Below are 13,524 nucleotides of genomic sequence, written 5' to 3'. Positions count from 1 at the left end.
GATTTTTCCCGTCTTCTCATCCACCAATAGACCAGCTACTTCTCTCACGAAGCAACAACCAAGCAAAGCAACAAAAAAGCTGCATAGCACATCGCATGTATCACTTTCCCCATTCTTCTAAGTCCCACAATCGTAACTGCTAGTGCTACCCTGCTACTACTTTCTCAATTTCGCAGCCTGCAACAACACTTGAATCATCCAGTGCCTCGACGCCATCGCATGACTCGGCCACTGGGCCATGTTTTTCATCGAGTTTAGGCAGAGGGTGCAGGCTAGAGGAGACTCCAGGTACAGCAGACGCGTCGGCCGGGAAGGAGCGTCGGGTAGAGGAATGCACCTGAGGGATGACACGGTAGGCAGGGAGGAGCCGCACCAGCCGGGGATGAGCCCTGGGCAGGGGAGGTGCCGGCGGACCAAGACCACGTCGGGCGGCTCCCGCGCTTTTCTAACTGTGGATGGGGGCTGTGCAGTAGAGCCCCTGAGACTGGGGGCTAGGAAAGGTTATTTGGGTGCCTACCTAATTTAGGATCCTTGATAGGGGCTCTGCTGGATTGAGTTTTTTAGCCTCTAACACCCAAAATCTGTTTAGGGGCTATATTTAGTGTCCCTGCTGGAGATGCTCTTACACGAGCCGCCTGCAGAGATGGTACGTACTACTACAGAATACAGAATCAGCTTGAGATGCTGTGTGGTATTTCACGTTTTTTTTTTGTACGTAGTCTGTCAGAACATGCACACACCAGTACATGATGAGAGTATGAAACCGATGGAGATTGGTACGTGATGTATCAATCATTCAGCTAGCGTCTCGTACGCCAAGGGAGATACTCCTACTTTGCTGCAGTTCGTCATCATCACCGTCACTCATACCCAAAGGATATTATCTGCATCGCTAATTAAACATTCTACTACTGTGATTTAATTTTATGCTATCCTTGTACGAAGTAGACAGATACTATAGCTTTTGACTGCCTGAGACCAATGAACAGTAGGTGGTTGAAAAACTTGCAATGCTGGTATCTGAACTTCTGAGAAGGAGAGAGAGCCATTGATGGAGATTTTACACCGAAATGTACATGCCTAGGAGCCCTAATTCCTGCAGCGATGAGAGAGATACACCTCCTGCTGGCTGCTGCTGCCGCGGCGCCGCTGGAAACGGTTGGGTCTCGTGCGTGTGTGGGGGCACAGGTACTCGTGATGCATGCCTCCACATTCCCCACCCAGCTGCCATGGCCATGGCCGATTAAAGCCAAGGGGAGCAGTAGAGATGGCCAGCCATGGCTGATCGATCGATCATCATCTCTCTCATCAGAGAGAGGGGTGCAGTGTGCAAGGCTGAAAATAGGCCACTTTGCTCCCCATTGTGCTGTGCAACCTGTGTTCTCTCTCTCTGTGCCTTTTTTGCTTTGCCTTTTTTCTCATTCTGTCTTGCTTTTTCTTCATGCCTCTGCAGCAAGCGAAACAGCTGCATGCAATGCACACCGGCGTCGTTTCTATGTGTGCATAGTTTGTCCTGGCCTGGCCTCTTGTGGAGAGGTAGTCTGGTAGTACTAGATCAGTCGAGTGCCTCAAGTTGGCAACAAGATTAGAAAGAAAGAAAAGAGAGTGCTACTATGAGACAAGGTGCCTACTAGGAGAATACGGATATATACTAGAAGATTAGTACGTTGGAATGATATAGCTAGTTCCTACATGCCGGACTTCTTTGGAAAAAGTTTTTTGTTTTAGGGATCTACTCCTACGGACAAAAAAATCGTGTGGTCCTTTATTTGAATTGGCTCAAAAATAGGAAATTTTAGGGATTTTAACATGAGATTTAACCTCTTAGGAAAATCATCTATATATGTGTATTTCTCTTATGATTTCTACATTTTTTTTCTCAATCCAAACGGTTATTCTTGCAGTTAATTTCTCGTGTTTCTTTAATTCATAGGATTTAAGGTGACATGACACTTTCAATCTTACGTTTCTTTTTTCCCGTTCCTATGTTAAGAATCGTGCGTTCCAAATGAGCTATAAATACAGAGCGCTCCCCTCGTTTTATACTATGGGCTTGTTGATTACTTTGAAGTATATTGCAAAAAAAGAAAAAAAAACTTACAATTTGTTGGTAAAGTTAAAATTTGGCAATGCCAGTTTTTTTTTACAAGATCAATATGTAAAAAGGTAATGCTTGATTTGATATCTTACCAAAATTTGGTATAATTTTGTGAGTAGAAGTTTTTCTGAAACTATCAAATGTTGGTAGGGATTGGCGATGTTGCGATGTTAAAATCTTGTTCAGTTTGTTGCCTTGCCAAAATTAATTTGGCCATATTAAAAATTTGGTATGGATGATTTTGATAACAGTTTGAACGAGCTGATGAGGAACCAGGTTCCAATCTTCCGATAGGTAAGGATAAATCAATTGTGTAGACTCGATGTTGATGATCCAAAGGCTCCGACCAGAACGATCGAACCATTATCATTCACTACACAATTGCTCCGTTGGTTATCAACCGTGCCAAAACGCGGTTAACCTCGTGGAGAAGTCTATCTCCAGCAAGCGAATCAAGAACACAAACAAGAGAGTATAAGAAGCAATCTGAATATATTGCAAATATACAATGAAGCTCACAAGTTGGGGTTGCACAAACTGAACTAAGTGGTGAAACTGCAACGACGGAATAATCTAAATAAAACTCAACCCTAATCCAATGACAACTACTAAATGATTAAGTTCTAGGATCAACCTAGGACCCCCGAACAAACTCCAATATGGTACACGGGCCTAAAGATGCTAACACATCATCTGAAAAGATTATGGACGCTCTTTTGTTTTGATGATTCCTGATACTCAATAGGAGTTTTGATATGAGACCAGACCCATTGGAAAGGCGATCTCGTTACCTTTTCATACATATATAGAACGTAAAAAACCGAGTCCGAATGAGTTCTAGGTGTCAATTTTAGTGTGTGCTACTCTTGGATTCCGAGGTGTCCTCGAACTTGATATGAATTATACCTCTGTCTCAAGCCTCTCTCTAAGTGCTTCTCACTTCCCCTCACGCGTATCCTATCTTACTATAAAGTTATACCCCACTAACTCCTTAAGCTTAATATGCAAAGATGCCACATCATCATCCACTAACAAGATGCCACATCATCATTCACTAATTAACAAGATGTCACATCATCATCCACTAACAATCATCACATTTAAACATCATGCAAACATGCTATATCTTTATAGTTTTTATAATTTAAGAGCTTTTCAAATACAAACATGTTAAATTATCATCCAACATAATTCACATAATGTTTCGATGTATATCTTCATACTAAATTCCCGCAGCAATGCGCGGGGTTTCACCTAGTATCAAGGAGTGATGTCCTCATCGCGAGCCCCATAAGTTATTTTAGGTTTACTCTAAGTTTTTTTTTAGAGTTTGATCAAGTTGACAAAATGCAGTAATATTTTTAACACTAAACAAATATACTAGAAAATTTAATATATTTAATGGTGAATTTAATAAAAACTAATCTGAAGATGCTTTATAAACTTGAAGTGAAAGTACATTGTACGAGCTGAACTCTGATCAGAGTAATTCAACTTTGATCTAAGATAAGAAAAAAATGGCGCGTACGTTCAAATATGAATAATTGATTATTCAAAGATGGAGAAAAAGGAAAGGCAAAACTAAGCCGCGTTGCAATCTAGCAATAGTAACAGCAATCAATTTCGACCTGAATATTTTTTGTCCGGAACTCAGACTGAATTATGGTCTCTAAGAGACCAAGACGACACACAGTGCTTGCCTGCTTGGCCATGAAATTTTGCCAATAAATTGTCCATGGAGGACAAAATACTGTTTATATGTACTGCTTCGTCACCAGTGAGGCATCGCCCACACATGAGTAGAGTTTGGTCGGGAGGGCAGGGATGCATCTTTGATTTCTCCTCTTTAGGAATTCGGCAGACTGGGTTGGTTTGCATGGTGAGCAATGCTGGGGAGTCAGAGGCACAGTTCTCATTCAAATCAGCTTGTTTACTCCTGCAGCAGAGAGCCAGAACCAAGAAGAGAAAAATGCCATTTACAGCGCGACTAGTTTAAGAGAGAAGTGACATTTACAGCGCCACTAGTTTCTGCTTCATTAAACATAGGAGTAAGCATCTTCAGCAGTGTTGCTATCCTACTCTCCAAATCAAAATTTAACAATTTTAAATAAAAAATGGATTCCAACAGACTTACAATCTAGATGGCCAAGCCATCTCCCTAGCCAAACCTCCTTCACTAACCAAACATGGCCAGCCAAAGCCGGCTTACCATCAGTGGGGCCCATGCCTTCTTCCCCTATCTCTCTTTCCCTGAATACTCTCTGATCCACCGGAATCTGCCCGCTGTGTCGTCGCCTCTTCCGCCAGTGGACGGAGAGGCCTCCCGCCCGCCGGGTCACCGCCTCCACTGCCTACGTCCTCGTCCGTTACCGTCTCGTATCGTCCCAACCGAAGCCATGGAAGGAAGGAGCAAGAGGCGTCATCGTCTTGGGAAGCCTCCGCCCGATCTCCAAGCCGGCGCCGTAGGGGGTTGTGCTGATGGCAGAGGAAATAAGGGACCGGCGCCTCCTACCAGCACATCTCGTGGACGAGCAACCTCACACTCCTCGGCTCCACCTCGCTCCTGTTGGACGCTGACGGCTTCGCACCCACCACCCCGTTCCGCTGCTGGCTTCGCACTCACCACCCCGTTCCGCGTCGGCGTTGGCACCAACCGCACAGTCTTCTCGGAGCACCATCCTCACAAGGCGCTACCCATCACCTCCGCCCCATCCAGGACCGACGCTGCCGCTTCGATGGATGCCCCAGTAGGAGAAAATTAGGTTAATTCATATCCGATGTGACACGTTAAAACTTTTCGTCTCGCAAACTAAGGCCTTGTTTAGTTGGGGAAAATTTTTAGGTTTGGTTGTCACATCGGATATACGTACACACATTTGAAGTATTAAACGTACTCTAATAACAAAACAAATTACAGGTTCTGCCAGGAAATTGCGAGACGAATTTATTAAGCCTAATTAATTCGTCATTAGCAAATATTTACTGTATGAACACATTACCAAATCACGGCGCAATTAGTCTTAAAAGATTTGTCTTGCAATTTACACGTATTCTGTATAATTAGTTTTTTTCATATATCTAATACTCAATGTATGTGTGCAAACATTTTTGTTCTGGGAACTAAAACAGGCCCTTTGGTCTCAGGCCAAATCTCTCAGTACTCCTCCCAATATGGCAGCATTCAAGACCTCAATTGCAGTTGCTGACCACCATTGTAAAAAGTCACAGTTGACCCCATCAATATATCTACTCCTCCTCATCTACCCCGGCATCAAAACGGAGTAATGCATGGAGACGGCAAGCAACCAACAAAACCAAGCAACAGCAACAGCAGTTCCAGGCTTCCAGCTCCTGTCCAAGCGAAAGCAAAGCAAAGACAGGCGGAGCAGCAGCAAAACCAAACCGCGGATTCAAATCAATCGATGGATGGATCGGTGGCCGGACGGAAAATGTTCGGCGCCCCGAAATCGGCGATTCCATGGCGCATCGCCCATCCATCACGTACTCGCCCGTCTTCTCCATCCATCCATCATCTCACCACATCGATATCGACATCAATTTTAGGGTATAATAAGAGCATGTGAAAAGGATCGAGTAGACGACTTTGCGAGAGAGATGAGATGAGAGCATTCGACTCCATCTTTCTTTCTGGCGTCTCGTGTTCCATGGACATGGCCATGCAAGCACGCATTGATGAGGACGAAGAGCTAGTAGTAATAGGCGGAAGAGGGACAAGGAATGACACGAGGGGTCAGCTCACTCACCATAGCTTCTGTGGGCCTTGCCATGCCTAAAGCACTAGCCTAGTTGTTGCTGCTACGGCTTCTACTCCTTCTAGTGGGAGTAGAGTTTAGTTCCAATTTTTTTCTTCAAAATTTCAACTTTTCTAACACATCAAAACTTTTCTACACACACAAACTTTCAACTTTTCCATCACATTGTTTTAATTTTAACCAAACTTTTAATTTTGGTGTGAACTAAACACACCATTTGTGTGTGTAGGAAAGTTCAATGTGATGGAAAAGTTGAAAGTTTAAAGAAAAAAGTTGGGATCTAAGGTGGTGTTTGGGTGGGAGAGGGACTAAAGTTTAGTCCGTGTTTAGTTGCAAATTTTTTTTTCAAACTTTCAACTTTTCCATCACATCAAAACTTTCCTACACACAAAAACCTCCAACTTTTCTATCATATCATTCCAATTTCAACTAAACTTTTAATTTTGGCGCGAACTAAACACACCTCTAGCCCCTCTCATCAAAATATAAGTCTTTTGGTGAGAGGGACTAAACCACCCAAACACCACCTAAACAGGGCCTTAGTCCATATAACGGAACGATGACTAACCTTCTCGATCGATTCAATCATTGATCACCCAATACATGCTAGATGACGACACATGAACACACTATATTTGTTAACGAGGTTTAGTCAAAGCCTACATCCCATAGGCTTTGATTATGGGCACTCCTCCCCAACCAAAATAGCTCCTAGCCGCTACGAGTCTATGGCCTCGCCGCCATCATCTCCCTGCGTATCTACGTTACATTGTAATCGCCATGATTACATTGTGGTGCAACCTCTTTATTTAAGAGAGATGCCGGGTTATAGAGTTCGACTCTAACCCCACCCCCTAACACCTATTGCATCTTTAAGTCCAACTGTAACCAAATAGAACTAGTATATTCGACACCTATTCTAACAATCTTTTCTTTCTGTCTTTTTTCTAAAAGAAATATTGTAGTAGAAAATCTTACCGCACACAACCTTGTGCACACCAAACACATTGAAGACTGATTAAATAAACAAATGCTCCGATGCAATAAGTAATATTCTTTCCATACCAAAACAAGTCATCTTTCAAAGAAAACCAAACAATCATTACATTTTAACTAAGTTGCTCTTAGACTTATATACTCACTCATTCTAAAATATAGCTACTCCATACTTAAAAACGGATTAGACAAAAACTATGAATATAATTAGTATCATGAGTGGTAACTAGATTAAAAAAAGTTTATGGGGCTGTTCAGGTTGATGACATTTTCAACCATACTCCCACCATTTCACAATGTAAGTCATTCTAGCATTTCCCACATTCTTGGGAGGATGCTTATATATACTACCCCACCGTAATAAAAAAGAAAAACCCCCAATCCTAACTACGAACCAGGACACTCCAAAAAAACCCCAATCCTAGCTACGAACCTGGACATATGACTCAAAAGAAAACCCCAATCCTAGCTATGAACTTGGACATATGACTAAAAAAACCCGAAACTGGACATATGGACATATGCGTGTCCAAGACATATGGACATATGCGTGTCCAGGTTCGTGACGCTATGAACCTGGATATGGTTTGTCTTTTTTATGTGTGACAAATCTAGACAGCCTTTTATTCAGATTTTTTTGTACTAATATATGTTCACTAGGTTTATTTTGTGAGACCGAGAGTAACACTATAAACTAAAGTATTATTGAAAACTCACACTACAAGAAAGAAATCAAGCTGAGAAGCGTAATACCCTACTCCTGTGCTTAGCTGATCTTGTGAGAAATTACAAGATCTCCTTGTTGGGGTAGAAGGTGTTGATCATCAGGGGCTCCAACCCTCCCCTCTCCTACTAGGTCTGGACCTCCTTTTATATCTTAAGGGGTTATCACATGGGCCCAAAAACATAACTTAGTGGAGAAGGATTACAATCTTTGCATTAAATGCATGTCTTGTCTCTTTGACCTGGGAAGCAAGCGCACGTCATCTTGATGATGAGGCCTGTCAAATATTGCCGCCTGACACGGGGGGTGCCCCCGTCAGTCACCATTTAATAGGTGAGGACTTCTGGGCTCCTATTATACCGGGAAACGGGAGCCTTGCTTTGACCAGAGCGGGAGGACCGACTCCGGCTAGGATAAGAGGATGAGAACCTCTCACCATCATTATTTGATGGGACATGTCAGGCTGCACGTTGCCTGACACACGAGCAGCGCACAGGCGCACTACCCTAGTCCCATCGGTCATTCGACCGGTCACAGACCGGTTGAGTGCATTGCACACCGCATTAAATGCGGCGTGACGCGACTACTCGGGCAGCCATAAATGCGGGTAGGTGGCCACCTGGAGGCGGACACTTAACCCACCGTACATGGTGACCTAGAGAGGGGGTCGGGGGAGCCCGACCCCTAGTCACGAGAGGGGGCGGCCGCCGCCCGACCTCGGGCCCGATCCCCTCTCAGGGGGAGGGCCACGTGACGCCTGGAGCAGCCTTCTCCCTCTAGTCTCGGCCAGGGAGTGGCCGCCGCCCCACCTCGGGCCTGACTCCCCTCGGGGGAGGGCCACGTGGCATCGGGGGGCAGCCTCCTCCATACAGTCTCTGGGAAGGAGTGGCCGCCACCCTACCTCGGGCCTGACTCTCCCCCTCGGGGGAGGGCCACGTGGCATCGGGGGACAGCCTCCTCCATCCAGTCTCTGGGAAGGAGTAGCCGCCGCCCTACCTCGAGCCTGACTCCCCCCCTCGGGGGAGGGCCACGTGCATCGGGGGGCAGCCTCCTCCGACTAGTCTTTGGGAAGGAGTGGCCGCCACGCCACCTCGGGTCTGACTCCTCTCCGGGGAGGGCCACGTGGCATCGGGGGGCAGCCTCCTCCCTCTAAACCTGATACCCCCGGGCCCATATCACCGACAATTATCATATAAAGGAAATATATATATATATATATATATATATATATATATATATATATATATATATATATATATATATATATATATATATATATATATATATATATATATATATATATATATATATATATATATATATAAAATCTTAGCAATGAAACTATCGACAAAATCATCATATAAAGGAAATATATAAATAATCCTTGCAATGAAAGTAAGAGTAAAGTACACCAGGACAAAAGGAGTACCATTATACTAAGAAACAACACAACTGAATGAATACGGACAAGTTTGTGTGGTTGTACGCGATAAAAATATCATTAGTTTATGTTACACATTCAAACCATGAATCCGGACAAGTTTGTGTGGTTGTACGCGACAATAATATCATTAGTTTATGTTACACATTCAAACCATGAATCCAATAATGGTATGTTAGTTATATTGTTTTATTAGGCTTGTTGTGTGCATCTACTTAAACTTTGGACCCAACTGTAGCGGTAAGTGTCAACCCATTTACAGACAACTTCCTATATGTATCAAATAGTGTCCTTCATAAATGATATTATATAACAGAATGACAAATTAAAATCCTTTTGTTCAATCAAATATTTTTGATATTTAAAGATTGTTGGAGGCATGCTATGAGGGCCTTTGACTGGCATGCCGAAGCAACTAATGAGCCTGGCGAAGCAGCGCAAGGCGAAGGCCAGATGACACGAGGCTAGGTGAAATAATAACAAGTGAGCTTGTCGAAGCGGCGCGGTATGAAGTCTAGGCGACGCGGAGCTAGGCGAAACAAGGGAGCAAAGCACCAGGTTGTGAAAGCCTAACAATGTAAGACGAAAGCCAAAAAAAAAAGAAGAGGAAGGCCCTGTAGGCGGCATGGTGGTGGCCGAATAATGACGATGAACCAGCCTAATGAGCCAAAAGATGCTAGTTATATATATGTCCCTATCAGAGAAACAATTATATATAAAAATTATTAGCACACTAAACCCTAGGTTGTAAACCTGCCTATAAACCTATAAATAGACCTTAAGGGATATGTAATAGGGGAAACAAAAATCGATTGTACAGTAAAACTTTCCTCAATGTAAAACTTTTGAGAGTTTGTGAACATTGTCTCCTATAAACATTTATTTTGTAATGGAGTAATAACTTAAAATGAGTGGGAAGAGGATAACTGAATAAATGGTTAAATCATTTTTTTAATCTGAATTTATAATATCAATTTGTATGAAAGGCAAATATCGAAAGAGTTGTGGTGCCCAGTAAAGCAAACCACAAAGACAATCCAAATTATATACAACATAAAATAAAAGTCAACTATGTCATGGTAAGACACATCCATTAGTCATTAGTTACTCAATCAACAATCAACAACTAAAAACATGGGGCATATATATTTGAAGTAAATCTGAAACACTATAAACAAATGGTAGCAAATCAAGTAAAAATTTAAAGATATAAGAGACTATTGATCTACTAAAATATATTATAAAAATAATTAAATCCACATAAGTAGCACTCACCAGCAAGTCATTTCTTTGTGGTATCTGTGGTATCGAGGTCGATAGGAGTAGTTTTGCTATAATCTTTAGCATAATAGTAAGAACCCACAAGATCATGCTGATGTCCAATTGGTCCTCCATAAGCATAACATGAATAATCAATAGGTCCTCCATAACCATAACCTGAATGAGTTAAGTGAGCAAGAGGTGTAACACAGCCAAATGTGTATGGTGTGTATGGATGGACATGGACCATTCCATCATAATAAGTGATAGGACTTAAACTCATATCCATTCTCATGTGATAATATTTTGCCTCTGAGTAGGTTGGACTCTTTGGGACGGCAATTTTAACTTCGACATCCCTTCCATTTAAATTATGGAACCTATTTAGTAGTATCTTGCACACAGCTTCATGTGAATCAAAAGATATGAAACCAAATCCCCTTGCTCTATTTGTAGTTCTATTACGCATGACCACAGCATCCGTTATGGTGCCAAATTTCTCAAAATAACTTATGAGGTCCTTCACTGTAACAGTTTCGTGCAAACCACCAACAAAGACCTTCTTTTGAAAAATAAATTGATTTTTCTGCACGCTGTCGTTTTGGTTCTTAATAGATGGACTGGTTTGCTTATGATCATGTCTACGCTCGGCTCTCTTAACATCAACCTATCAAATGCATCAATAAGTTGTTTGATTAAAAACATACTAAAAATAATTATATAAACAAATAAAACTCAAATAATGACAAAACTAGATCATAACTCCAATGTGCTTAGGAGTAAAGGTGTGAGATGTAAAGTAAACACCACCCAGAAGATATCTAAGGGAATTTCCAGTTAGGTAGAACAAAATTATCACGACAAGCTTAACTCGTTTGTAAATTACAAAGAGGTGGCAAAACTTCCAATTAGGTAGAACAAAATTATCACGACAAGCTTAACTCCTTTGTAAATTACATTGTGGTTGCAAGTTTTGCCGAATGCATTAATTTCAGTAGTGTATTTTACTATATCTACATAAGAATAGAAGTATAGAACCTTGATTCCACAGATGTAACCTATCAAGCTTATTTTCATATATATATATATATATATATATATATATATATATATATATATATATATATATATATATATATATATATATATATATATATATATATATATATATATATATATATATATATATATATGGGTTTCATCCCTATCTAAGCTGACAATGATTCACATTGACTAAACGTGCTTGTGGACCTCCTCACCAGTTAGGAGTAACATGAATTCTAAATTCTAAAGGGTGCACATATATTCCAACTAATTAACCTTCATTAAGATCTCCGCAAGCTTCCTTATCACTTAACCCCATCAATTCGAACAAATGTAATCTACTAACCTAATACTAATCCACCACCCGATGATCATGGTAAACCCAGGTATACAACCGGAAATTAGCCACATTTAATCTACTAATCCAATAGACACCGCCCGATGATCACAGCAAGCCAGGTTCAACCCGAAACAAGCACAGGTTGAACTAATCAGCAGTAATCAACAAGCATCGATCTCGACAGCGGCAAGCCGGCGATCGAGCGGGGGGAGGGGTCGCCTCACCTTGCGGCCACGGAAGACGTGGTTGGGCATCTCGTCGTCGGCGAGCGCCCTCAGCGTCGCCGCCTCGTCGGCGAACTCCACGAAGCCGAAGCCGCGGCTGTTGCCGCTGGCCATGTCGAGCACCACCCGGGTGTGCACCACCTCGCCGTACCGGGCGAAGTGGCCCCGCAGGTCGCCCTCCCGCGTCTGCTGCGGGAGGCCCGCCACGAACAGCTTCCTCTCTTCCAGCATCGATCCCCCCGTGACCGCCTCCGGCGAGACCGCCCCCCGTTGCCGCTGCCGTTGCTCTCGGCTGCGTGCGTGTGCGTAGGAAGGAAGAAAAGGAAGAAAGGGGGTTAGGGCTAATTGCGATATTTGCGGTGGGCTTCGCCGGCGGCCGGGGGTTTTAAGCGGCGGAGATGAGACGGGCTGGATAGTATGGTGGGCTCTTGCTGGGCCGTTCGTGGATTGGATTCCTTCAGATTTTGCTCGTACCCTTGTGGGTCTCTTCTACCTCCGGCCTCGTAGGACTCGGAGCGCCGATGCCCACGTGCGCATGCCGACCGAAGCGGGCCTGGAGTCATTTTGGGTCGGGAGTGTCTAGCAATCATTCGAATGATTTTTTCATTCATCTCACTCGGATTTTTTAACATATGGATGTGCGCCACGTTGAAGAGGGAAACGGGCTAGCTTAATCGTAACAACGGACCCAATCTGACAGTTATAAGTCTAAAGAGGTTTAATAAAAAAATAAAAATGTCATCAACATATGCATTAAAAAGTTACAATGTACTTTTAGTATAGTTACATTATAATTTTAGTATAGTTACACTGTAATTTTAGTAGTTACAGTGTGATTATTACATAATTACACTGTAATTAATTTGTACGTAGTATGTAAGTCTGTTCTTTAGATACAAAATCAATATTGGTTCCTTGCTCAGTTGGTAAAATTAAAGGCCTTTGTTCGGCAACAAGAGATCGTGCGGTCGACTCCTCGCTTACACGTGAACACGCACATTTTATTTTCCCACCCGTGTAAGCACGAATCTTGACGCAATCAAACGGTCCAAAAATCGAATGATATGTAACATGAAATCTGTCGCAAGATTTATAGGGAGTACCTATACATCTTTCGAAAGATTTTTATGATTGTATCACACAGATTTTTAATCTTTAGATTAAAATCCGATATATATAATAAAATACAAAAAGCAATTAAGAAAAACCATAATAGACAATAAATTACCATATCCTCAAGAAAAAGACCAAATCTAATACAAAATTTAAAATTTACATGCGAAGATTCAAAAATTACAGTGTAACTTACAAAAGTTACAGTGTAAGTTTCATAAATTACACTGTAACTTACAAGAAAATGAACTGTAAATTTGAGTGAGAAAATCGAGTGAGAGATAAGAAAAAATCTTTCGAGTGAGATATAGCAAAATCGTTTTTCTCTTATTAGGTGGTTCACAATAAAAGCTTTGAAACTTTCTACTGAAAATTTGAAACTTTCAACTCAGTTATTAAAACGTTATATTGAACATTTAGAAAACTTCAACCAAAATTTGAATATTTCAACATAATTTTTAAAATGTTTATACTAAAATTTGAATAAACAAATTCTACCTCAAATTTTCAA

General features: G+C 41.9%; 1 protein-coding gene across 6 annotated transcripts; it reads right to left on the bottom strand.

Moving 5' to 3' along the window:
• Nucleotides 1–3,611: 3,611 nt before the first annotated feature.
• Nucleotides 3,612–12,258, bottom strand: LOC4334256 (heterogeneous nuclear ribonucleoprotein 1). 6 transcript variants are annotated; one of them, XM_066308407.1, is made up of 3 exons: nucleotides 11,901–12,258; nucleotides 10,308–10,959; nucleotides 3,612–4,034 (listed from the first exon to the last, which is right to left on the bottom strand). In XM_066308407.1, exons 1-2 carry the CDS (start codon nucleotides 12,129–12,131, stop codon nucleotides 10,315–10,317), a joined length of 876 nt encoding a protein of 291 aa, XP_066164504.1. In that variant the 5' UTR covers nucleotides 12,132–12,258; the 3' UTR covers nucleotides 3,612–4,034; nucleotides 10,308–10,314. The 6 variants fall into 6 exon arrangements, with proteins under 6 accessions (XP_066164504.1, XP_066164507.1, XP_015630344.1 ...); XM_066308410.1 differs by having other exon boundaries at nucleotides 10,308–10,469; XM_015774858.2 differs by lacking the exon at nucleotides 3,612–4,034 and adding an exon at nucleotides 4,061–4,828 and having other exon boundaries at nucleotides 10,308–10,469.
• Between the last annotated feature and the right edge of the window lie 1,266 nt (nucleotides 12,259–13,524).

This window comes from Oryza sativa, chromosome 3, assembly GCF_034140825.1.
Source record: "Oryza sativa Japonica Group chromosome 3, ASM3414082v1".
In the NCBI taxonomy this organism is placed as follows: Eukaryota; Viridiplantae; Streptophyta; class Magnoliopsida; order Poales; family Poaceae; genus Oryza; species Oryza sativa.
The sequence above is the reverse complement of the archived record's forward strand: the minus strand, read 5'-3'. Positions and strand labels throughout refer to the sequence as shown.

Excerpts from the sequence above, each read along its gene's own strand:
- LOC4334256 (XM_066308407.1), bottom strand. The coding sequence starts at position 12,131 with ATGCTGGAAGAGAGGAAGCTGTTCGTGGCGGGCCTCCCGCAGCAGACG. Across the intron at positions 10,960-11,900 it reads ACGTCTTCCGTGGCCGCAAG|GTTGATGTTAAGAGAGCCGA; the intron begins GTGAGGCGACCC and ends TGCATTTGATAG.